Below are 25,114 nucleotides of genomic sequence, written 5' to 3' on the forward strand. Positions count from 1 at the left end.
AAGCTCCTACGAGAACCAAATAAATTGTTTACCATAAGACCTCCCTTCAACTCTTCAGCTGTCTCATTTCACAAAGGTAAAACCCATTGCACTCACTTTACTACAGTGGCATGGTTTCAGCTTCCCTCGCTCCTACCAGCCAGCCCAAGCAGAATTGCAAAAGCAAAGCCACCGACCTGCAGAAACAACTCAAAGCAAGATGGGCTGGAAAGTGCCCATCAGTCCTGAAGACAGAGCGCTCTGGGAAGGTCAACCTGCAGCACAGTGCATGCTGCTTGATACACAGAAAGTAGTATGGACATCGGGCACAAGGAAGACTTTCTACTAGGTTGGGAGGCTTAATTAGCATTTGTAAAGTGGTTGGAGATCCTACCTAAAAATATTTACTGAAATAAGCTGTAGAAAGCACAATTTGCCTGACCACTCAGTCTGCTTCAGTCCTCAAATCTGCAGGAGATTAGCAAATCCAGAGTGCAGCGGAACTGAATAAATTAGAGATGAATAGGGCTTATATCAGGTGATCTTATCCATCCCTCTGCTAATATAAGACCGTTCCTACAGTGTATTTTGAAGCGCTTTGTCCAGTCCGGTTTGAAAATGACCAAAGTGATGGGAGATAATCCCAGAGTCTATTAGATCCCACTACTGGGAAATGTTTCCAGATGTTTAGCCTAGCATCTCCTTTGCTTTACTTTAGCCCATTACTGCTAGTTATGTCCCTCAAGGCTATTGTAAACAACAGATATATTTTTCATCTAAAAACACAGAAAATGTTCATCTAATCACAGCCCTTTGCTTGGGCAGCAGGAGAGGATAAGGTAGCATCACTGGAAAGAAACAGAGGAAGGGAGAGCAGGAGTGTGAAGATGGGACGGTGTTATGCTGCACCTTGCTCCTTGCCAGCACTACCTCCAGCTCAATGGCAGCATCCTTCACTGGGATGTTCACACCCGCGGGATATCTGAATGCAAGCAAGGAACTGAGAGCCAGGAAGGCTCTGCCTGAGGGCCCACCCATGAAAGTGAACAAATTCATTCAGTGCAAGGAAATGAAACACAGCATTACAGTCTCCTGGCAGATAAAGCACCAACAGGCACACCTTTAAATAAAAATCAAATTTGTCGGAGGGAAGAAAACATTGCTGGCAAGACGGGGACACGACCCCGTGGAGGATGTCCTGTGTCAGCCCCAGAAGCATACACTCACAAGGGCAACTGCCCATTCTGATGCTGTCTTTGTATTTCTAGCAAGATGTCCCAGCCAGAAGACCCAATGGGAACATCCCCCAACCCATAGTGGCCCTGTACTAGCAGAACAAAAATTCAGATGAGGTTAACCCAATGACCCCAGAGATACTCCCAGATTTGACTAAAACCTTGCTGCCCATCACCAGTCCCAGTGTACCACTGGCATCCCAATGCATGTGAGTCCATGGCCCCTTGCCAGCATGGCCAGGCAGGGACTGCAATCCTGCAGCCTACAGAAATCCTCACCTTTACAGATGTTGCTCATAGCAGTTTAGGGGGCCTGGCTTTAGGTACTGTGAAGCTTGGCAATACCAACAACACACTGACACACCATGCTTGCTCAGCTTCTCTTAAGCAGACTGGCTTTCTAGCAGTCACTGTCTTTAAAAAGCCTGTGAACAGGTGGGTGATGGGGTAGGGGGAGCACTCAATAGCTCACTTTGAAATGAGCTTCTTTCCTCACCTCTTTTACCACAGAAATTAATTCTTCTTCTCTGTGCTATCATCATAATTTTCCCAATTAACATTTTTAATAGTAAGTATTTTCTAGGAAATGCCATAATACACAGGTGTGTGCTTCTAATTTAAATACCGACACCCATGCTGTGTTCACATCTGAAGATCACTCCTTGTTGGAGAATCCCTCTCCAAACATGAAGGGAACACCTATGGTGCCGCATCACCAGAGATGCCTTGGCAGATTTGCGTGACGGCTGTTTCCATGACAGATGCATGTGTTAATGCTGCGCTGCACCACACGCAGTGAGGAATCTCATTTTTTTATACTTCTTTCCCTGAAGGTGCTACAGCCACAGGATGTCAGTAGGGCTTCAGGGACCCCCAGGGACCCCTGTCACTCCAGCCAACAGTTTCCTCCAGCAGTCCCACATTCCTCTTCCCACCAGCCTGGGAGCCCTCGCACCTGCAGATGCAGAGTTGTGCCGTGAGCTTCTACAAACAGAGTAATTTGGGAAGGGTTTATAATTACTTGTATTGTTTCTTTTTATATTATCCTGGCTCCACAAATCTTACACCTGTCTTGGATGTTCACCCACATTATCTGAGTATCACGTACTGTCTATCAATTCACCTTCAGTTTAAGAAAGCACTACCAAAAGTACTTTCTTTAAAAAAGAAAAGATAAATCAGTATTTATAAGTAAAAGACTGAAGTTAAAACTTAAATTTTATAATTAAGAAATAATTCTTTTTTATCTCTCTTCCGAAAGGACACATAACTATGTTACATTGTAAAAATCCACATATTACCAAGGAAAATAAAATCTCAGCTTAGGATAAAGGAGGAATGCGGCAGCCAGAGCTACAAACCTCCCTGGGTTTATTTCTAGTTTACATTTGCTTGGGTTTTGGCTGCTTCCAAAGCAGATATTTAAAGTTTTGAGAACTTCAGACTATACTGACTGGGCTGCATGCTGGAGGTCCATGCTGTTTTTAAAACCAACATAAGAAAGCCAACTGATTGAGATCATACTTTTCACAGTATATTGAAAAAATATTCAACTAAGAAAGTTATCAGAGACTCATGTTCTTTGCTAAGTTCAAAGGTTTCTTTCTTTGCAAATCCTTATGCACTGTAATTGGAATCTTCTCATATTGATTTACTAATGACATCAGATTTTAGAAGTCTGAGCTTGTGAAGACAATCAGGGCAGGTAATTTCAGAGTACTTGCAAGAAAACAGGTTTCTAATGCCCACTGAATTGCAACGGACCTTTTCAATGTTTGCAGCAGAGATCCCAGAATTTCATGTTGAGGGTGTTTGGGAAGGTTTTTTTCACTGTTCTGCCATTTAGAAGTTAAATAAGGCAAAATACAATGCATGTAGAGATGGAGAAAAAGAGCTTGGTGTCTGTGGGAGGGCAGTCTCTCTCACCTGAACCTTCCTGACATACTCCTGACACAGCCTGCGCTCAGCAGGTCCTGTGGCTAGAGTAGAACCAGCAGGGGCTCTGTGGGAGCTGCCAGGAGGACACAGGCAGAGAGCAGGGACAGCCCTTGGTACTGTGAGACCACAGGGGATGGGGTCCTGCAAGGATGGCAGCCTTAGTGGGCACCGGGCTGTGGACCATGCTGGGGCGTGCAAGTTCACAGTGTTGGAGGAGTCAACAAACTTTGTGTGGCCAAAACAGGCCTCCAAAAGGGGAAAGGTGAGAAAGGAGAACACATTTTCTGTAGCGTATCTGAATAAACAGAAAAGGGTAAAAAGTTAACACATTAATACTTGCATGGGCAAGTCTCTGTTCACTTTTGAGACCCTGGCTTTCTCATCCATTTTGCTCCTTTGGTAGCCAAAATTAAACCCAACCCTACAAAACAATTAGAGGAGAACAGAAACCCTAAACACTTGAGGATCAGTACACCAGTGGTGGAGGAGAGCACAGGGAACTACCAGGAGGAAACAGACAGGGAGAGTCCCAAGCAGCAGAGATGGCATTAAAAACAACCCAGCACGGGCTCCAGTAGCCCTGAGCAAAAAACAAGTCTCCAAACTGCGTCAAGATGTTCCTCCTCTGAAGATACCAAGTGAAAATTGTGACTTACATAGCTGGGAGACTTCATGCAAAGTGGAAGAGAGGGGAGAAGGAGTGATCAGAGGGTGGTTTTCTTTTATTTTGTGGTTCATTTCTCAAAAGCTGCTGCTTCCCCTTTTCTTTTTTTCCTCCTTAACAGAGGGAAACTTTAAAAGAAATTGCAGAAGGCAATTAAAAATTCAAAGTAGTGTACTGTATAAAACAAGCACGTGGGAGAACCCTTAATGGCAAAACATCAAATGTCTGAGTCCTAAACTGTTGTGGGGTTGTTTGGTTTTTTTTACCCATGCTGTGCTTTGTTAACACATCCCTTGCATGCATGCCCAGCTGCTGCAGTGAGCTCAGTGGCAGGGACAGCAGCTCTGGAGCTAATGGGGAAAGAGGGGAATACCAACCTGTAATTTATTTTCATGATTTCTGGAATGTTGTAATTTAATGATAATAATATTGTGTGCTAATGAACGGTTGGGCACTGGTGTTAGAGAGGTCCTTCCAGCTGCTAACACTGCAGAGAACCTCCCATATTCTGCAAACGCACACACAGAGAGACATACCCAGTGCCATTTCTCCTGAGCACTCAGGCTACAGGTCCACAATCCTCTATTTTCCAAACTCTTTCTTGATCAATATCATAACTTATAGCTGCATACAAAAATAAGATACTTTCAGGTACCTCAAAAGCTGACACAAAAAGAATCAGGCTTTTAGGTCCGCAGGCTCCTAAGGAGAAGACAGAATCTGCTCTGTTCGCCCCAGACAATTCAAACAAGATTCCCTGGGGCCTCGCAGTCAGGCTAATGAGAAACTCCCCAGCAACCCCCACATAAAATGCTTTCATAGGTCTTTAAAATGCCTTAAATTCTCTATATATTTAGTAAGACATTTTACTTCTTTAAAATGTCCCTTGTTGCTCCTCAAAATAATACTCTCATGATGCATTACCACAGCAATGCAGCACTGTCTGGCAGGACCCTTGCTTTGCTCTTGGCTTCGAAGCAGTAGAAAACCCTTTTGCAAAGCATAGGCTGGTGCTTACCTGGCTCCCCAGCAGCCCTGCCCAGCCCACCCTCTCTGACACTTTTGGAGTGAGACAGATGGGCTTCAAGGGCTGCACATGCTGTTAAGAGGGAAGAGCAGGGGGAAGGAGTACTCAGCTGTGCTCTTCCTCTGGGACAGAAAGCATCTCTGCCTCTTACATAGCAAAATACTACTGACTTGCTATTTAACAGCAAGCTACGTCCTCAGATTAAGAGAGGAAGGGAAAAGCTCTCTTTCTTCCTTTTACCTTAAGGAAAAAAAAAAATGTTTACAAGATCTGAAGAGGAAGGAAATTTGCTATATGCCCATTAAACAGGGCTGGTGGGCACCCAGATTATTTACCCTGGTGCAAGGGCAGCCTCTGCCTCCTTATACATTTTCCTGATTCTCTAGATTAATACATACAGCCTTTAAGTTATGGTCATAAAAAAAATCATACCACTATTTCTAGTTGTATTTAAAGTACTTGAATAAGCTTCTCGTGCAACTACGCCAAGGGTTGGATTCCTGTAAAGGATTCCACCTTAGCAGGTCTTAGCAGGAACAAGCAGTTAAGCCAGAGCAGACAGCAACTTACACACATACTCTACCATAGGAAAAAGGATGGTGCCCTGTGCTAAGCCACCCCCAAACAGACCCATCCAAGCGCAGGATCCTCTGTTGCCAATGTGTCCACTGCCAAATTTCCATAAGCTACACTAAGCAGCTCCTGCGAGCAGCCCCTCACCCAGTGCCACAGTCCGGTCAGGGATGCACAAACCACGTGCCTTCAGTACACTTCAGTAGCAGAGAAGCCCATCATGAGCCACGGAGCTTGGACCCCAGTGTTTGACATGTCTTACCCTGCACCTACAAATGCCTACACCTGACCTGGGGACAGAGAGCTGTCACAGCTACCTGGACAAGCTCCATGACTGCAGATTAAGCTCGTACTCACAAAAAAAAAAATCCAGTGTAGCTTCTACTGGTTTGATGAACAAAAGATATAGCAGCAAAAGCACCTCTCTCCCCACAACTGCACCTATATAAATATTTTGCTAGTATATTAAAAAAATTTTTTTATTATTTTAAAAATTACATTCTACTTGCTCTTGCTGTCCCTATGTTCCACACTACCCTGGGACCACTACTCCCCCAGCCCACAGCAGCTGTGCAGAGTGCCAACAGAATTTTTCAGAAGTTGCTTTGCATGTGTTTGCACACACGCAGAGATGTACAAACACATACAGGAGAAGGGAGAGAAATATGTTAATTTGAAACATCTGGCAAATATTTCAGGGTTAACAAGCCCTGGGTTTGGCCTTCTGGGTTTTATTCTGTTGGGGGGGGATCAAGGAAAGGGAGGCAATTTTGTCATTTTGGGCCAGTGAAGGAAGGGGCATATGAAACAAGAAGTTGAAGCATGTTTTTTTCACCCTTTATTGAACTTCAACATCACACTTCTGGAGCTAATGCAAACAGGAAGATCATAAAAGAACATAATGAAAGTCTCACACACTGGGACTGAGGGACTGGTTTAACTTACTCAATATAGTTTTGGAGGCACACCACACAAGAGCCAGTGACCCCATGCAGCCACACCACTGCTTACTAGGGCTTTTTAAGCTTTTTCTATGTAGTTCCTCAGTCATATTCCAGCCTACAACCCCTGTCCTATGCACTGTGCCCTGTCTTAATAGGATACTGTATTGCATCTTTACACACATGTAAGACTGACACCTGTAGCTACTAAATGTATTGAGGAAAATCCCCCAATTAGCACAGATTTTCCTTAAGCTGCCATAAATCATGCATACAACACATTTTATCCCACATCCGACGTCTTGGATGAGAGCTGTAATTATGGCAGTAAATGAAGAAACATGGAGGAGACTCAACTAATTTGGCAAAAGCCTTTCACAGGCTGTCTTTTACTTACAGCATAGTCACCAATACCATCCAGAAATCTCAGATTAACTTCTGCATTGCACAGAAATTATTTTTTGTTGTTGTTGTTTCTGTTTTGAACCTCAGCCTGTGTTAAATTTAATACAATTCAAGACTTGTGATAGATAACACCAGTAACTCCACTCCTTTGCTGTTTGAGACGAAGGTCAAGCAAGAGAGCCAGCGAGCGCTCTTTTCATGCGCCGTTAGCTCCAGGCACAAAGGGGCCTTCGACATCGCAGCTGGAGGTTTGCAGCAGCAGCAGCAGCAATATTTGCTATCAAAGACTAGTAAAAACACAAACCGTTCAAAACAGCCGTAGCGCCCAGAGAAGATTCACCCAGCACAACTGAGAGTGCAGGTGGTACAAAGCGAAATGTCAAAAAGTGCCACACAAAAGCAATTTATGCTTTCAAGACCAGCTAGGTACTGGCTTCAGTAAGAAAAGTCTCACGTGAGCCAGTCTCCCTGTGACTCTTATAATACTCAGGCTAACGAGGAATGCAGCACTATTATTAATTTTTGTATCTGCTCGGTTTCTGAGCTGTTTTCATGTTGCTGCTGAGCTTCTAAGAGAATACCATCGTGCAGTCCAGTATGAAGACAGCACAGAAATAGACTTATTGGATTAGAAATAAAAAATATTCTGAGAATTTCATAAATGTTAAAAGACATAACATGCAGTAAAATATCTTTAGACAGGGCATGAACAGTGACTGAGATGTGGCTAGTTACTTTAAAAGCAAACTAATCTGACATTTACCCTCATGTTTGTGTTATCAACACATATTACACAACTACAGACAAACTTGCTTTAGCCTGTTCAGTTTCTTGAGCCTCTTTTTATTCAAATTATCAATGATGAACAAGGCCCAGACACATGTTTAAGTGCTATTACTATCAAGCAGATCAAAAGCTGGTTCAAATGTTAAATCTGTCTACCATGGCAATGTACTACTTTTATTCTCCAGTCCTGACAGTACTTTCCAGTTTCCTCTGAGAGGAGAAATATAGACATTCCAGTTGAGACCAAGGTTTTAAATTCCTATTAAAGCAGCTTTTATGTAATTAGATTGGAATGAATGTGCAACAGTGCCCATTGCAGAAAACTTCAAAGTGGTTATACTGGAGAAATCACAACCCATTTCAGTAGGCCCACAAGAAGAAAGAATGGCTCTCCAGAGGATAAGAGTATATTAGTCTCTGTATGTAATAGATTTTATTGACCATATGGAACTGATATAAAAATTGTGTTTCAGTGGGTAGTCTTGGATTTGAGACAGAAATGTGACATACAAAATACAGTTCCTGTAAAAAGCCTGGCAGCTTTCTGGCAGTTTTTGCAATCAGAAGAACCTAAAATATTTACCTGATTGAGTCACTGATGAGTCCCAGGTCAAAGCAAAATCTGAAGATTCACCCTCTTCAACTGAAAAAGAAGAAAAATAAGTTGTGATTGCTCAAACCAACCAACTAGAAAGCAAAGCCATCAGAAAACTAGGTCCACTATGACATTAAGTATTAAAACAGACTCCTGCACTACTGAAAAAGAACTTACTGCCTTCTATAAAATAATTCATAACATGGAAATTTAGTGAAGATATTTTCCCTATGTTTTAACCTAAACATGGGATTTCTGTTTGGAGTTTCTTCCTGAACAGATAACAGTATGCTTATGTGCATTTTTAATAGAGGTTTAAATATCACTATCTGCTATGTATTCATATTTGAAATTTTGTGCATTCACAACTTGCGTGTGCAAAATTGGCATTATAAACATGGGGGTCGTTTTATAAATATACATTGTAACAGATCATAGTAAAGGACTGTCCTATGAACGGAAAATTGCCTGACTTACATCATCTTAACATACTAACGTATTAGCCATATTCAGAACAGAGTGATATCTTTTTTCAGAGTTCAGAATTTAAAAATACTATTATAATGAGCAACCATGTTCTGTAATATGGTAGTCATAAATAACTGCATTTAAGGCTTGCTGATGTGAAAGTTGTCAGAGCCAGGTGCAAGTCTATAACCTTCTGCCTGTTAAGAATTACAAAATGTCATTTGATTCTTACATTCTTAAAAATAACTAAGAGATCAACTGATAACAAGCAGGGTAAAAAAGAGCCTGATCCTGCTGTTACTGAAATCAGTGGCAGTTTTACTAAAGTCAGACTAGGTATTTGAAAGTGGTAACTGTGGAAATTCTTTTTAATTGCAGAAGTTGATCGTCTTCACCTGCCTACTCTGTCACCGTGACACCAAACAAATTTAAATAATGGGTCTTTATTTCCTGATGAAAAGTATTTATTCCATGCACCGAACAATCTCTCACCCTTTTATCTAAATTATGTTGGGTTCAAATACAAATTCTACATAATTCTGCAACTGAAACCCAAACCATACTGCAAAGCCACAAGCACAGCCCCTATTGACCAGATGGGACCTGTACAATCAGACCCTGGAACCTGTTCCAGTGATTATTTACACTAAATATTTACATTTTCATCACAAGATTCTTGATTTTACGCTTTCTTTCCTCCCCCCCCCCTTTTTTTTTCCAACTCAGTAAGGAAATACGGCATCCTGTAAGCTTATCTATCAGGTTGATGTCAGTGGTGACATCATGTGGCATTACAAACTGAGAAGATAACATACATAGGCAGTGCCCTGACAAATTTTATTATATATTCAGACCATAAACAAATGCATACTCCACAGAAGGGCACAGCTTCAGTGCTGGTAGCCTGCAAGTTTACTAACAGAGGAGCATGAAATTTGGCCGCTTCTTTTGAAGAATCATACTTGAGACATGATTATACTTCTTCCAAAAAGTCTGTGTTATCATGAAGGCCATGTCACATAATATTAAATTCTAGAATGGTAGCAAAAAAACAAGATACAAAGCTACAAGCTTATTGAAGCCGTTATTGGTACTATTCCCTGACGGTGGCAGAGCAAGCTTGGCTCATGTGTGCTCTCTCCTAGGACCTCACCTACCATTTTGTGTTCTGTAAACCACCATCTTCCCATTTTGACCCATCTTTTAATAGAAAAACTCTGGACAGTTATCCTAAATACAATTTCACTCTTACACAAATATGTATCTTGTTTTAACATCAAAATCTACATACATTTGGGACTTTTGTGCTCCAAAACTAAATAAGCTAAGTTAGCAATTCATGTACCTTAATCAAAACAGTGGAATGTTTTAATTTTATTTTATCCTTGACTGCTTTTTGGTTATCTTGCTTGGACGGTTTTTTATTTTTACTACTTTTATGCTGAGGTTTTTTACTTCTTTATGTTTTATCTTGGAAAGAGAGGTGGAAAAAACCCCCCATCAGTCTGCTAAAAATACATAAAGGCAATAAATTCAGTCCTAGTCAAGTAGAAGTATATGGGATCAGCACTGGGCATCAGTAATTTTAGCAACACACAGCCTTGTTGTTGGTTAAGCACTGGAGACTGCTCTAGTCCTTGAGCTGGCTCCAGCACGTAACAAAACTGCATTTTTTTGAATCCCTTAAATGAGGGCAAAGGTTTGAGTCAGCCTCTGTTAGCATTAATTTGCTTTGCTCCCTAATGACTGAAAAGGGGACAGAGAACATATATGTGAAGGTGACGACACTGAAGTTCACTTTATATTATTGCAGTCATGGTTTCAGGTTCTCCCCCTCTATTTGCACAGACCCACCACACAGCTCACAGTGCTGCACCTCTGTGTAAGGAAGTGGCTGGTGCGATGGAGCCTCTGGAGCTTACACACAGACATATCTCCGTGCAGCTACTGCTCATACCATTATTCCCCCTTTTTCTTTACTTTTTTTTCTTTTTTTTATCTTTTTTTTAAGCAAACATAATCTTTCATAGGATCAACAATAAGAAAAAGTAACAGCAGAGCCTACTCCAAGAGGTATTGCTATACTGGACTGATGATTCTCTCGGGCAGCAGGACAGCATGTCAAATTGTCCCCTTGGACAGCGAGCACAGGGCAGGGGCACTGCCAAAAGGGAACTGGGACCCCACGCTGCTTGCTGCGGTGCTAGCTGGGGGTACCTAAACATGTCCAGGCAGGACATGACCACTGGGCAAGGCCAGGCTGTCCTGACCAGTGTTACGTGATTTTATGGAGCAGCATGGTCACAGTGACACCAGTTGGGAGCCCTGACCCAAGCACTTGATCCTCACCTGCCAGCCCATCAGAAAAGAAATATTGGGTATATATACCTGTGTAATTAATAAGTCCCATGGGTTTGGATAGGAAGGGTGTCTGTGAGGCTGAATCTAAAAAAATAGATGATCAGGCTTTGTCACAGGCACTGGGCATAATTGCAGGGAGATGCTTAACTCCACAATGCTTCTGCTCCTTCTCCATAATGGGCATAAAACCATGGGCTGAGAGATTCCTCCATGGCCACCTCAATCTTCTGGATATAACTTATTATTTAAGGATCTAGCATTTGAAGTGGTGTCACCGCTGGTTTACCTCAGCCTTGCCAATGAGCAGAAGCAACAGACGTCAGAGGGAAAGTTTCTTCCTCCCAGACTGAACTTTGATGCCTGAGCAGTTGCAGCTAAAACTTGCCCTCAGTTGCACATGACTGTTGCGGGACTCACAGGGAAGCTGGCGAAGCTTTCCTCGGCTGGTCAGAGATGTGGGGACATGACACACTGCATGGAGGGGAGAGTAGTCCCACAGACCCCATCTAGGCACAGACCACCCAGGGGATGTGTTAGGGCTTGGCCAACCCTCCCTGGGAGGGCGGAGTGCATCTAGAATAGATTTGGCCATTACCGCTGTGAAGGGATTTCCAGCTCTCACTACTGAGAGCCAAGGAAAAAACAACAAAAACTTTGTCCATGATATTAGGCCAGGGAGTAATTCACTTAAGTGGATTTTTCAGTTAAAGTTTCAGCTTCTTAATATTCTTCTCATCATTCATTGAAATCCAAGTTCACTCAGGTGACCAGTATGCATTAACACTCACTTTGTGGATGCTATTATTTAAGTATCAGTAATGAGCAAAAAAAGACAGTGAATAGGTGCAAAGCATTCAACAGAATCACTTCCAAAATACACCGCACAGTAAAATAATTCCTGTTTCATTAGCAGGAATTTTCTGAGACACACCAGCCACAATTGTAACTACTGAAAGTCAAGGACTAGACACTTTCATCTGTGTTAATTAATCACTCTGAATGTGTGGAGACAAAGTCCACGTCACTGATGTTCAGCATGGGCCACCCACACACCTCAAATGCTCTGCAGCTTGGGAATACCACAGGAAACAGCAACACAGTTTAAGATGAAGAGCCAAGATTTTATAAAGCAACTAGAGATCTTGTATTAGCTCTAACTACTTTACGGGAGTCCTGGTGACCTAATGGTGAAGGCTCAGCATTTCAATGCATTTTGAAGGCATTTCATACTAGGCACTGAAAGTGAAGACACCCAAAATCATTGATCTTAAGCTTTGGGTAGAATGTTCACAAGTACACTTCACATGTTTTTGTTGGATACTTCCCATTTTCCTTCACAAACTCACCTCATTTTCTACCCAAATTATGTTTTGTGCCTGCACATTAATCCATGGTTGAAACAACCACAGAAGTTGCTATGTAATTACACTCTTACTCTCATTTTTATCTGTCTTTCCATCCTAACAAACATCTTTAAATGCTTTGGAAAAGCATATTCTTATTCCTTCAGTAATATAGAAACAATAAAGCAAAAGGACAGAAGTTCGGTCCCACTCTGCTCCATGTGTCATCGACAGAATGGCATCTGAGGTGCAACACACTGCACCAACAGAGAGGGTACTCATGTCTCCCAGTGCCAAATTCACTACACAGTTGATTAGAAAAAAAGAGATGGGCAAGAAACAGAACCTTGATATCAACACTCACAGCACTGTATTTCTATTTTTACAGCATTAACTTTTTCTCTTTTGTAAATGGTCCATAGTATTTGCCAGCATACACAAAAAAAATACTGGAAACAAAAAGCAGAGACGCTCTTTTACCTGCATCCTTCAGGGTGATGATTATGAGATAGTTATAGGAAACTCATCCAAGAGCGTGCTTGCTACAACAGCCATGCCTTTGGTGAAATCTGGGGGCATCTATGAAGCTGAAACCCTCCAGGAAGGCTAGGTTTGACTTGAAAATAGCCTTGGTCTGGCAGCGTAGAAAATCTTATTTGTTGGTCAACTCAAATATCAGTAACTTTGTGCACTGCCCACCCATGGCCTGGTGCAGGGATGACATTGCTGCCAGCAGGAGGCCACACCTGCTTCCACTCCCCATTCTGCCCCAGCACAGGAGGACTCACCGCTGTCATGCCTGGAGAAGACCTCTGTTCTCCAACTGATTGTGGGACCTGAATGTAAGAGCCAGAACAAGGACAAGGCTGATGTGGGGAGGAACTGTGGGCAATGGCAACATCACAACACAGCACTCCCACAGACACCAAATATTTGCATTTTGCCCACTCATCTCAGATGTTCTCCAGGGATGTTTATTTAATTGCTAGGTCACAAGTGCTACAGGGTCAAAGATTTCTGTTCTTTATGCTCAGAGAAACTTCTGGAAGGATTCAGCATCCATTCCTCCAAGAGTGAGAACATCTATTTATGGGGCTACCATTACCTGAACTCCATTCACACACTGCTTATTTAACACTTCAGCGCTCCCAGGAAAGTTAACCTTATCAAAGAAAGATGCTTCTGAACCAAATGTTGATTTCTAGATGTAATCATCAAGCTTTTGAAGTGAGCAACAGCCCCTCAGTAATTCAGATGGCACGTGTATGCTCCCTTATCCTATTACACAGGCTTCAAGGACCACAAGGACCAGTTTAACACTTCCCATAATATAAAAACTCCATAGTATGCTAACTAAAATGTCAGGAACTGTGACAGTTTGAGAAACTGCTGAGAAATGTGTTGGGTTACAAGCAGATCTCCCAGCTGATGGGGGAACTTTCCTGAATCAGGGCTGTTACAAAGAGCTACATTTGGGACCAAGGCCACTCCCTCACCTGCAAGCAATTTTTGAAAACACCATGTACAGAATAGCTTGAGTGCAGAAAATGCTGGTGCCACTTTTTAACATGAAGGATTTTTTTTCAGATTTTGTTGGTGACAGAATGCTCTCAAATAATCCTGGGGAAATCTCACCAATGCCTGTGTATTAGCTGAAATGTATGTGCCAAGATTCACAGCTTTCCCCCTAGAGAAATACTCTAGCACCAGTCCGCATTGTAAGCCAGTCACACAATAATTTTCTCTGGCCTAGCTGCAGGTACTTGCAAGCAAGAGCTCTGATCTTCCATAATATTCAGGCTTCTTCACTGCCTTTCAGACACACATCTCTCTGTGCTGTCCTATCCAGCCGTTGTTCCATCCCTCCTATCACATGAAATTACATGCTCCTGAATCAGTGTAGGACACAGAACAGCCCCATCCAACCACCATTCATCCACCACGAGTCATCCCACAGTTCTAGCAGCCTGGGATTTGATACAGTGCTCCTAATCCTGCAAAATGCAGAGCAGCTTCCATTTCCAAAGTCAAAGGGAGCTGAGGATGCTCAAAACTTTGCAGACTGAGGATTGTAAATTAGCCAGTTTCCAGCTACTTGGCATGGCAGGAGCACAAAGGACTTTAACAATCTTTACACTTTAAATAGTTTGGTATTTTCCACGCACATGAAGAGTCTTGTCCTTTGGAGAGGTGCAGATAGGCTTGCTCCTCAAACTGAAAGCAAAGGAGAATACTCACACTCAGCCTAATGCCCAGAGAAGTTCAGACCTGCATGGTACCTGTAGCTGCTACCACAACTTGCAGTGACATACAACAAAAAGAGGAAAAAAGTTTGGAAATGGCTATTTTGAGCAGAAGCCAGCTAGCCTGCTCTGTTCAGATTACCTCCCGGCTGGGTGTAAAGCTTTCCCTCTCCCCTGCTTAGATGTTCCCTGTTAGATTTTCCACCTCCTAATACCAGCAAGACACAAGTCTGCAGAACACAAAAATCTGCAGAAGAGCAGCAAAGGAAAGTAGCAGTATGGAAAACAGTCACATTTGTTTTTCAAATGAAGCACCACTGCGGCAGAGCTGTAGTCCACTGCCGGGAGCGCAGCAGGGTGCAGAGAGAGACCTGAGCCAGGGCGCACTGCCCACAAGGAATTGGGCTGCCCTTCTTTGACAGCAGGCTCAGCCTTTCTCCCAGCGGTGTGCAGAGGAAGACCTTCATATTCAGCAGGAAAATAGGAAGTTTTGTGGGGCTTTGCCAGTGTACTGAAAATAGGTGCCCATGAGTGTATCCCGATGCATTCCGATCACTTGCAGCTAAAAGGAAATGGAAATCCCCCTGCACCTCCACACCAACATTCAGGGGAGCAAAAAGGTACCTGGCAGAAGCATCCAGGTGTGCTTTATACCAGCCATTTAAGCTGATTTACTCCCTTTGGAAAATCAACTTTGCAAGAGGACTCCTTCCAAGCCTCTCCGTGTTTACTAGACATTTCGCTTGTTTGCGTGATCATTTCCATTTAGCTTCAGTAACGCTTTTGCATTTTTTTCCCTGGTGGCCGGTGGAAAGGAGCACTGGGACACCAGGACATCTGAGAGAGGCGATGGCATATTCCTTGCTTCCTTGTCTTTGCCCTAACCCTGGGATCCCTCATAGGAACTGTGCATAGTCCTCGGCACAATCGCTCACAGCTCCAGAGCTGCCTCCCTGTTCTCTCCCCAGTGCACAGCCAATTCAGCCATCAGTGGCCTTTGGCCAGGAGAGGTTTTTTCCACTTTAAATAGGACTGTTATATATTAGTCCTTTCATGGGCCAACAGGCCAGGGAATAAGACAAGAGGGTTTACTGACACGGCTTATTTAGCTAGTTCAGAGCCTAAATTTGCACAAGTTCTCTAGCTGCTTTTCTCCAAAGTCAGTAACAAGGCTTGGCAGATACTGTGGGGTTTGCTGGCAAAGTCAGCCTTTTTGTGTGAAGGAGGGAGGAATGGGGAAACCCAGACTGTTGTGCTCTCTGGGTCAGGAAACAGAAAAAAAAAAAAGCAGCTAAAAAAAAAGAAAGAAAAAAGGAAGAAGGATGAGACAGATGGGACAGAATTACAAAGAAGAACTGAAAAAGAGATAGTTAGGGACAGAAGATGATGTGAAGGTGATTAAGGAGAACAAAACAAACAACAAAATAAGGTAGCACTAGCAGGTTTATGCAAAGGAGATCCAATTACGAGTGGCTAAATCCTCCAGGACATTAATATTCCATTGTAATGTGTCTAGTTTCCTCCTTTCCAGACATGGCAGGGAGGAAATGAGAATCACTTAGATACACTGTTTAATGAGCAAATGATGGACAATCACCAAATACAGCCTGCCTGATAAGTATTCATTAGCTAAACTCAAACAGTAAATCTGTGCACAGCTAACAGGCCTGCCTCTTCAAACACTTCAGCAAAACTTAATGTAACTGCAACTAGAGAAAGGGATCATTGCAAATAAAAATCTCATCTTTGTAAAATGAGAAAGACCCTAAGACATACATAATGGCTAATCACAGCCCTTCCCACGGACTGCACACCTAACTCACAAAAGCCAGAGCATATTTATTCCCGGTGCTCATATTTAGTTTCTGTGTTTCTAATTCAGAGACTTAACTGGAGACAGATCTTTCCTATCAAAATCTATTATGTAAATAAATACTAGTGTACAGTGTAATAAAATGTAGCCAATGTTTCAGGTTGCTCTCAAGATCAATATCTTATACATGCAGTATATTAAGCTTGTAGTTCTTAAAACTGGGCCTGCAGACACCCCATTTCCATACTTTATAGATTTGGGATCAATACTCTTACTGATGGTTCTTACAGCTTGTCACTGAAGGTTAATCCCCGGTGGGCGGGGTGGGATTTTTTCCTTTTAATTGCAATACATGGTAGTTAATCTGTGAAATGTTCAGGAATGTAGAGGTTGCCCTGGAAGAGGCACCTGGCTGAGGAGCCCCCTGCTCTGTATTATGCATGAGACCCACAGCAGCAGCACCCCAGCCTCACACAAGAACCACATTTTCCTCACACACTGGTGCAAAACTGTTCCAGCAATGGCTGGCACTGGGAACATCCAGTTTCAGGTTCACCAAGATTCATCAGGAAGCACTGTCCCTGCTGCTCTGTCGCAGGGAAATGCAGTCCCCTTTGCTGGGTGTGCTGTCAGTCCCTCCTCTGCCCTGCGGCAGGTTGTGCTATCTTCTTGCATCCCCAGCATGGGGGTCCTGTCTCCAGTGCCTCCCCATCTTCCTCTTGCCTTTTTGGACAAAAATCTCTTTCAATGTTTGTTGTTTCACAGAATCACAGGTTGGAAGGGACGTCAGGGATCATCTAGTCCAACTTTCTAGGAAGAGCAGAGTCTAAACAAGATGGCCCAGCACCCTGTCTACCTGAATCTTAAGTGTCCAACGTGGCCAAGTCAACCACTTCCCTGGGGAGATTATTCCAATTGGTTGACTGTTCTTACTGTGAAAAATTTTCCTCTCATGTCCAATTGGAATCTCCCCAAAAGCAATTTGTGTCCATTCCCCCTTGTCCTCTCCATGTACGTGACTCCTTGTAAAAAGGGAGTATCCGTCTTCTTGTGGCTACCCCTTAAGTACTGGTACATGGTGATGAGATGCCCTCTAAGCCTCCTTTTGTCAAGGCTGAACAAAACCAGTTCTCCCAGCCTATCCTCATATGGCAGGCTTCCCAATCCTTTGATCATCTTGGTGGCCCTTCTCTGGACCCCTTCCAACCTGTCCATATCTTTTTTGTATAGTGCCACATCTTTTTTGTTTCTAATTGTTGCTTCCACCTCAGAAATGCAGGAAGGCGACTGGAGTTTGGGGATCCTTCTGCTTCTTCTGCCTGGAGTTTGCCTGGCCATGAGACTGGAGGGGTGCACCCCACCCAGCCCAAGGGGCCCACCCCAACAATGGCCCATTTGTGCCCAGCACAGAGCTCCCACTGAAATGCTGCGCCACCAGACCTATCATCTGCGATAAGCTGTACTGGAAGTGGATAGGAGCACCTAGGGTCCCTACCCTCACCTGCCCCGGTCAGGCTGAGCCCCAGCCCACACCACCCCAACTCCAGTGGGGCAAGGGCACAGGCATGGGGCAGACAGCAAAGAGGTGGGAAGGGAAGTGGAGATGCGTGAGGACATGGGTTGCAAGATGGCCAGCTACCACAGACAAGGATAGCAGATGGCAAGTACTGGCTGCCTGTGGGTGCACTCCTCCCTACATTATTATATGTATTTCTAAGACAACAGTCACCATAGTGTCTGCACCTTCTTTCAAAAATAGATCTACGACTAAATAGGCGTTAAATCTCAAGTGAAACAAAACAGGTGAATCTAGCATTCCCCATGTTGCTCATAAAATCATGTCTTTTACTTTAGCAACCAAGAATTTAAATATTCTTGCTCCATCTGGAACGCTGCTGGATGACAGAAACAGGTACGTGTTGAAACGCTAACAAACCGAAACAAGGGAAGTAGAGAAAGGGGGAATCAACGCACCTACAATTCATGGCCAGGACTTTAATTCCATGAGTTGAGTTTTCAAGTTGTGAAGCAATCCCTTGCTCTGCTAAAATGCCAAAGGCAGCTGGAAGTTACCCAAAGACAAGACAATTATGTGAGAGACCGATGAAAAGTGACAGACCAGAGATGGGTCAACAAGTACAAAGACCAAGCTGCTACTAAAATACTTGCAGTTTCTTCCACCTTCCTCCAACTTTGGGTATAAAAGTTGTACTAGTGAAGGCTCTGCTACCATCATATGCACTTTTGAGAACAGATACCTGGTGAGTGAAGGTACAAAAATCTCAGGTATCACCTAAGACAGTATTTGCAAGTACGTGAGATACAGGACTCTGTGTTGGAAGACAGCAGTCCTGAGAGTTGCAGCTGGCAGAGACAAGGTGCACATAGCAGAGTTCAGATGGAGGGATCATACAGGCCAGAGGGATGCCAGAAAGGCCTTTATTGTTTCCTGAGCATAAAGAAATGGCTACAATGAAATGAAGATTCAAAATTAAGCCAAAGCACCATGAAGTTCAAACACTGGGCTTTGCACAGAGGATGCAGGGTCTCAGCAAGTCAGATTTATTGCATGCTTTGCTTCTCTGAGGGGACAGGCAAGAAAATAAAAAGAAAAAAGACAGAGAAAGAGAGATGTGAAAGAACACTATTTTTACATTAGGGCTATAAAGTTTCTCTATAGGCAGGACACCTAATAAAATAATTTACATGTGCTGGTCTTGTCTCGAGGCAGCTAATGAAGATGCTGAAAGGTTAACATCTAACATGGACTAATGACACAAAGAAAGGGGAATGTTCTGAAATTAATTTCCATAAACTTTTATATGGAAACAGGAACCAAACCAGGGAAGAACAGAAGTAGACAACTAGGATCTGCAGATGGGTAGTGGGGCCTTAACTCCTTACACTACCTCTTACTCTGGTAAAGCACATAAAGAGCTTTACCTGCACCAGCAGACTGAGTACACCCTACCTCAGACTACAGCCTGCTCCCATTGCTACTAACAGGCATCGAGTGCCCTTCTGTGTTGTGCATAGTCAAAACCATCTGACCAAGTGCAGTTCTGTAACAACAACAACAACAAAAAAAAAAAACATTCACTCTCCCACCTGCTATGGTCAGACCAAGAGCCACATCCCTCCAGATCCTCCTGCCATCAACAGCAAGTAGCCTTTTCCTTCCCTTTGGCAAGGAGCTGCCATCAGGATGCAATACTCTCCAGCTCAGGTCATCATCACAGTAAATCAAGCCCCACTTCACAGCAATTTTCCCACTATGGATTTCATCCAGACCCAACAGAAGCAGGTGCAACGTCTCCCATTTCACATGGATCAGGCATGATATTATTGTCAGCCTCCGTCCCGAGCTGTTCCAGATGGCAGAGGGACCCCAATTTTCAGACTTAGGTTCAAGGCAGAGAGTTTAATGCCCATGAAAAATTCACCCTTGCAATGTGATAAAATGGATAGAAAATTACTTAAACAGCACCAATTACCTTGAGGGTCACTGATGAAATGGTAAAGCACACAACAACTCTACTCTTGCACATGTTTAAGTCTCTTCATAATTCTTCGAAGCAGGTTTTACTATGAGGCCTAAAGCCCTCATCCCTGCCACAGTGAGCTCCAGCAGGAGCAGAGCTGCTGTACCAACCGCTTTGTTTAGCATCACACTCTTCTCCACAAATACCCCATTCAGCACCCAGGGCTATTAGTCACAGCTAAAAAAAAAAATTCTCTGACCAGATTTCTACACCTCAGCCTGAAAAAATACACTGATTTTTACTGCTAATCGTTCAGACCTGGAAATTTTTTCACTGATGAGCAACGTTTGCAGCATAGGTAGCACAGGAAAAGGAAAAGAGGAGAGGCTGACCTGACCAGCCATTTTAATTAGAGCTACAAGGGCTTGGAAAAACCCATCTGGTGAGTGGAGTTATTTCCCCCTTTCCCCTCTGCTTCGGATGCTGGTCCCAATCAGACAGACCGAAATTTCCAAAAGCTTAAGTATGTCAGGCTGTCAGTGCACCCATTTTCCTGCGATCACGGGGCTGTTGCAGGGGATCAGTCCCTTGACAGGCAAACAAGGAGGGCTTCAGCTTCCCTGAGCAAGCTGTGGATTTTCGAGGGCCATTCACAGGAGTTTGTTTCTTGAGCAAATATCTCACTGTGGCTTTTTTGTGCATGCAAGCATGTGCGTGTGTGTGTCTGTGTGTGGTAATACTCCCCAGGCTCACTGATTTTAATGCTGCTTTCTCCCCAGATGAAAATATACATATTCTTATTAAGAAAAAAATGTGCAAAGTATAAATTTGCATCTATGATCATTTCTGGTTCATAAATTGTATTTTAATAATGAAACAATATACTCTTCTGTACTGCCTCTTAAATGCTAACAGGAAAGTCTGTCTTATTTGTACACAAGCCTAAATATTTTTATGAAGAAACACACAAATGGTATAAAACAAACACTGTAGAAAAAAATAGATAAAAGGGTAAATAAAAGCAGTTGTAAAGCTAATACATGTAGAATCCAGCACCTCATCCTGCCTCCTTCACCACAAGAAGAGTTTCTTTGGCCACACAGAATGCCCCACGCTTTCCTACTGCTGAACTTTATTGCACAGGTCAAGGGAAATTCTGCAGCTGAGATTCTTCCTACTAGAAAGACAGGCTTTGTTGCCTGCATTAAGGTGAAAGAAATTACAATGAGGGAAAGAAAGTTGTATATATCACTTGTATCCCTTCATAGCGTCAAATTTAATTTGCAGAAAAAACAACTTGGCCACCATAAAGTGGAAAGTAATATTTTTTATGACCCCTTAACAACCTGTCCTTAGTGCTAACATACCATAAGTAAATTTCAACATCTTGTTATACATGTAGTTTATTTTAAACAAGACTAAAAGGGGAACACAGTTCTTACTGAAAATTGGCACACATACAAAGAAAGGGGGAAAGCTGGCTTTTAAAACTTTATCCCAAAGCCTACTTTTTTTTTTTTTATTCCTATTAAACTTACAAACTTTCCACTGAAATGAAACAGAGTTTCCAAATGTTTTATAATTCTGAATGGATTTCCCTAGTGTAACAGTAATAATATTTTTACAGTTAAACGATCCACTGATTTAATAAGTGTGATTTGTGTATTTAGAAAATTCATTAGAGCAGACATTCCCTGACATTTTTAGATTTATTTATTTATTTAGCCTAAATTGGGTACACTACTTCAAAAGAACGCTTAGAGCTTCCCAGTTCCTTAGTCACTCACTAATAACATCTAATAATTAATAAAGACATGTAAATTCTTAACTCCCAGAACTATTCCAAACTTACTATCTGTATGCTTCATGTCATGTCTCACTTATAGATATCTGCATTACTTTGTTTCATAAAATGCTGAAGGGACACGTACTTATCTTTCTCTCCACCAAGAATAAATATTCAGGCGTGCCGCAACCAAAGCAAAACTAAACCAAAGCCTGAGCAGACCTCTCCTCTAGGAGCCCACAGAATTTTCTAGGCAACTGTGTAGGCTTTTAGCTGGTTTTGCTGCACAGTTGTATCCCTTCTGCAAATGCCCGGTGCCTGCATGCTTGCGTAAATGCATGCATGCTTGTACACGAATGTTTGTGTAAATGCACACATCTGCAGCAGCTATGGGGGACATGCACTTCTTCAGCCACTGGGCAGAAATGCAGGTGTGGTATCAAGTGAGTACCTCAATACAGTCTCGCTAATTTTTACAAGTATTTGGGAGCCAGGAGGGAATGAATGAACCAAGTGTGCTGCTGCGATATGGAAAGGAAAGGCCCAGTTTGAGAGTAAATGCAATGCTCAGGACAGTGACTCTGAAAGGATCTGTAGAAACAAAGAGGGAACAAGCAAATACCCTCATCCCCCTTTGTAAGGTGACCAGCCCCTTGCACCTCTGCCTCCAGAGCTGTTAAAATCCCTATTCTATGGGCAGAGACCATGGCAAACAACATTAGCTCAAACCATCTTTACTTGGAGGCAAATCATATTGTGTCTGCTCCTCTCTGAAAAGTGCTCCTGTCAGGGCTTTGTGTTCTGCAATTTCTCGTCATATTTATTCGCTTGTTTTGATTTCTGGTCTTCTGTTGGGAGGAAGACTGCCAAAACCTGTAAGTTCTGTCTCCTAAAAGTATTGCTAAGCCAGGGAAATGGGGCATGGGGATTTCCACACATGGCTCAAGCCAGTACATTGACAACAGCTTCCTTAATGAAATACAACTTGCATAAAGTTTTGTATTTAAAGTTCAGTGGACTAAATGAACAGGACTTCAAAGAAGAACTAAAATAGTCCCGCTTGCCTAAATAAAAGGTATCATAATAGGTATTATGAAATGACACTGAGAATAAACTTCCCGCACCGGAACCATACACGGATGCAAGGTTATTCCTACACAGACAAACTGTAACTGTGCTGGTAGTTTTGCGGTGTGTAAAATGAGCCTCCCAAGTTTGAATGGTTTCTGTTATGACTTACTATCTACAAATCTCTTCCTCAAAGCCAAAACAAGACAGAAAAAAATGCACAAAAATGCCTACCTTTCAAAACAACTTTCTTCCAATGTAACCACTAGAAGAAATGCTCAGATAATTAATTTACACTTGAGGCAAACAGGGCTACTTAGCTGAACTAATGTTTTTTTCCCAGGCAAATTTCACCCATAACCAATGGGTCAGTGAAGCAGAGTTCCTCTACAAATTTTTATGACATCTGAATATATTTCCTATCCATGCTTGTATTTTTCCCTGTTAATGAGATTCCTCTGTTGTTCTTTTGATTTCCTGATAGTTACATAATCCTATGGAAATTCTGCAGTAAATAAAAGCTGTGCTCATGCTCGGTCCATGCATACTCACGCTTCACGATGTAGGTGTGCTCTGGCCATGCACACATCAGTGCAGAAACAACTCTGAGTCACACTGACAAATGGGCTATCTAAATAGCAGTATGGTGGGGGGGGGATCAATTGCTGACGTCCCTTCTGTATGAGTTATGGACACCACCATGTTCTGGGAAACCATCAGTTTGTATTAGTGCTGACTGGTTTCAAGGATGGGCTGTTAAGGTGAATGTCGCTCAAGTGCATGTAAAACTTTCTATTGATCAGAAAGCCAACCCTGTAATCGATAAAGGTGCAGTCATCCTTTCTCCTCCATCATGCCAGTGATTTGTCTAAAAATGTGAAACCATGCTTCTTTGTTATAGCAAGGTTTTGTGAAAAATCTCTGTCTGGGAAGCGGCAGATGAATATTTCTTCCAGATACATGAAATAATCATCATGATTATACTACAGACCACACCAGAGGCTTCCTCATGCACTGCTGGTTGGTGCTGGTACCTCATGGATGAGCTCTCTGTCACAGCTTTCTGCACCACACTGGCTCTAGATTGACAACCCTGAGCATCCCTCTCAGTCTGAAGTTCTCCACCTTGCAGACTACTAAAATCACCTCTTTGATTCAAATTCAGAGAAATGGGATGTGTTCTTCCACTTCTTTTCAGATAAACTAGGACCATTTTACTTCTAAAGTGGGCAATATTGCACTTACCCACTTCTCACTCATACGAACAGATGGTCTGACACCAAGGTGGGACATGGGGGTTTCATGCCAATAACACAGCCTCCACATCCACTCACCAACAGCTCCAAAATATGAAAGATTAGAAAGCTTGAGACCTCAAGGTATTTAATGTTATACAGTATCTTAAGTCCTACTTAAAAGTCAGGCTTCATTTTTTTTTGGCAGAGTCACTAACAAACTTTCAAAAATGAGACATGTAAGTGGCTCCTGTTGAAGCAGAAACTGCAGCAGATATTGTGCTCAAGCTTGGACATATTTGTTCATCTTTCCAGAGTGCAGAACACCTGAAAGAGCTGGCACTTGGTCCAATTCCTTAAACCTTCAGAAAAAAATCTCCTACTTTTAAAATAATGATCTACAGACATACATTATAAAAAAAAAGAACACACTTGCATTTTAAATAATTTAACACACCATTGAATTAAAAAAACTAAAAATTATTCTTTTTCACACCTGTGTTTATATGACAGATGCTGTTCAAAACCACAAATCAGTCTCTTAAAATATCACACTTTTACCCACTCAGTGGAACCCAGAGATTGCTTTAAAAAAGTCTGTTTCTGGGCTATTGAGTCAGTGGAATTTGGAGTGAAGCATTCTCTTCTAACCAGACTCATCACTTATTTACATGGAAGTAACAAGATCATAAAAGAGGCACCAGGGTAATGACGTACAGCCCAAATGCTTACCGGGTACCCACAGAATTGTAACTTGCACTCTGAAAGGTCCAAGAGGAGAGTGAAGGACTTGAAAAGCAACTCCAGGTAGATCAGCTCGCTCCCAGCTCCCCCTTTCCAGCTTCACCCTTCCTTCTTCACACCTTGGATGTCCCACCACAGTCAGCCCCACAGGCAAGTGCAGGAATGAATGGCTGAAGCTGGCTACAGACTATCCATAGAAAACACTTTTGCCAACCACTTTGGTTTTTTCCCCTCAAATAACAGGTATATGCGAAGAAACCGGCCTACCATACTTCCAGATGTATAGCTTGTGATACCTTTTAAAAAAATCTCTTTGTTTCAGCAAGAGTGAAGGATCATCTTCTGCATGCCTTGTGCATCTGCACAACTTGAAAATAACCACCCACAACTGGCTTCGTAGGCAATAACACCTCCTGAAGTGTCATTAG

At 42.6% G+C, this 25,114-nt stretch overlaps 1 protein-coding gene across 3 annotated transcripts in view; it reads right to left on the minus strand.

Annotated features, from left to right (window-relative positions):
• Positions 1 to 25,114, minus strand: part of ZNF423 (zinc finger protein 423) — a 234,545-nt gene that overhangs the window by 182,945 nt on the left and 26,486 nt on the right. For 2 of the 3 annotated variants that reach the window (XM_075101562.1, XM_075101561.1), the window contains exon 2: positions 8,132 to 8,191. In XM_075101562.1, coding sequence (XP_074957663.1) covers positions 8,132 to 8,191 — 60 coding nt within the window. Of the gene's footprint in view, positions 1 to 8,131; positions 8,192 to 13,103; positions 13,194 to 25,114 lie in introns of those variants that run through there. The other variant, XM_075101564.1, reaches the window with a different exon arrangement.

This window comes from Phalacrocorax aristotelis, chromosome 8 (genome assembly GCF_949628215.1).
Source record: "Phalacrocorax aristotelis chromosome 8, bGulAri2.1, whole genome shotgun sequence".
In the NCBI taxonomy this organism is placed as follows: Eukaryota; Metazoa; Chordata; class Aves; order Suliformes; family Phalacrocoracidae; genus Phalacrocorax; species Phalacrocorax aristotelis.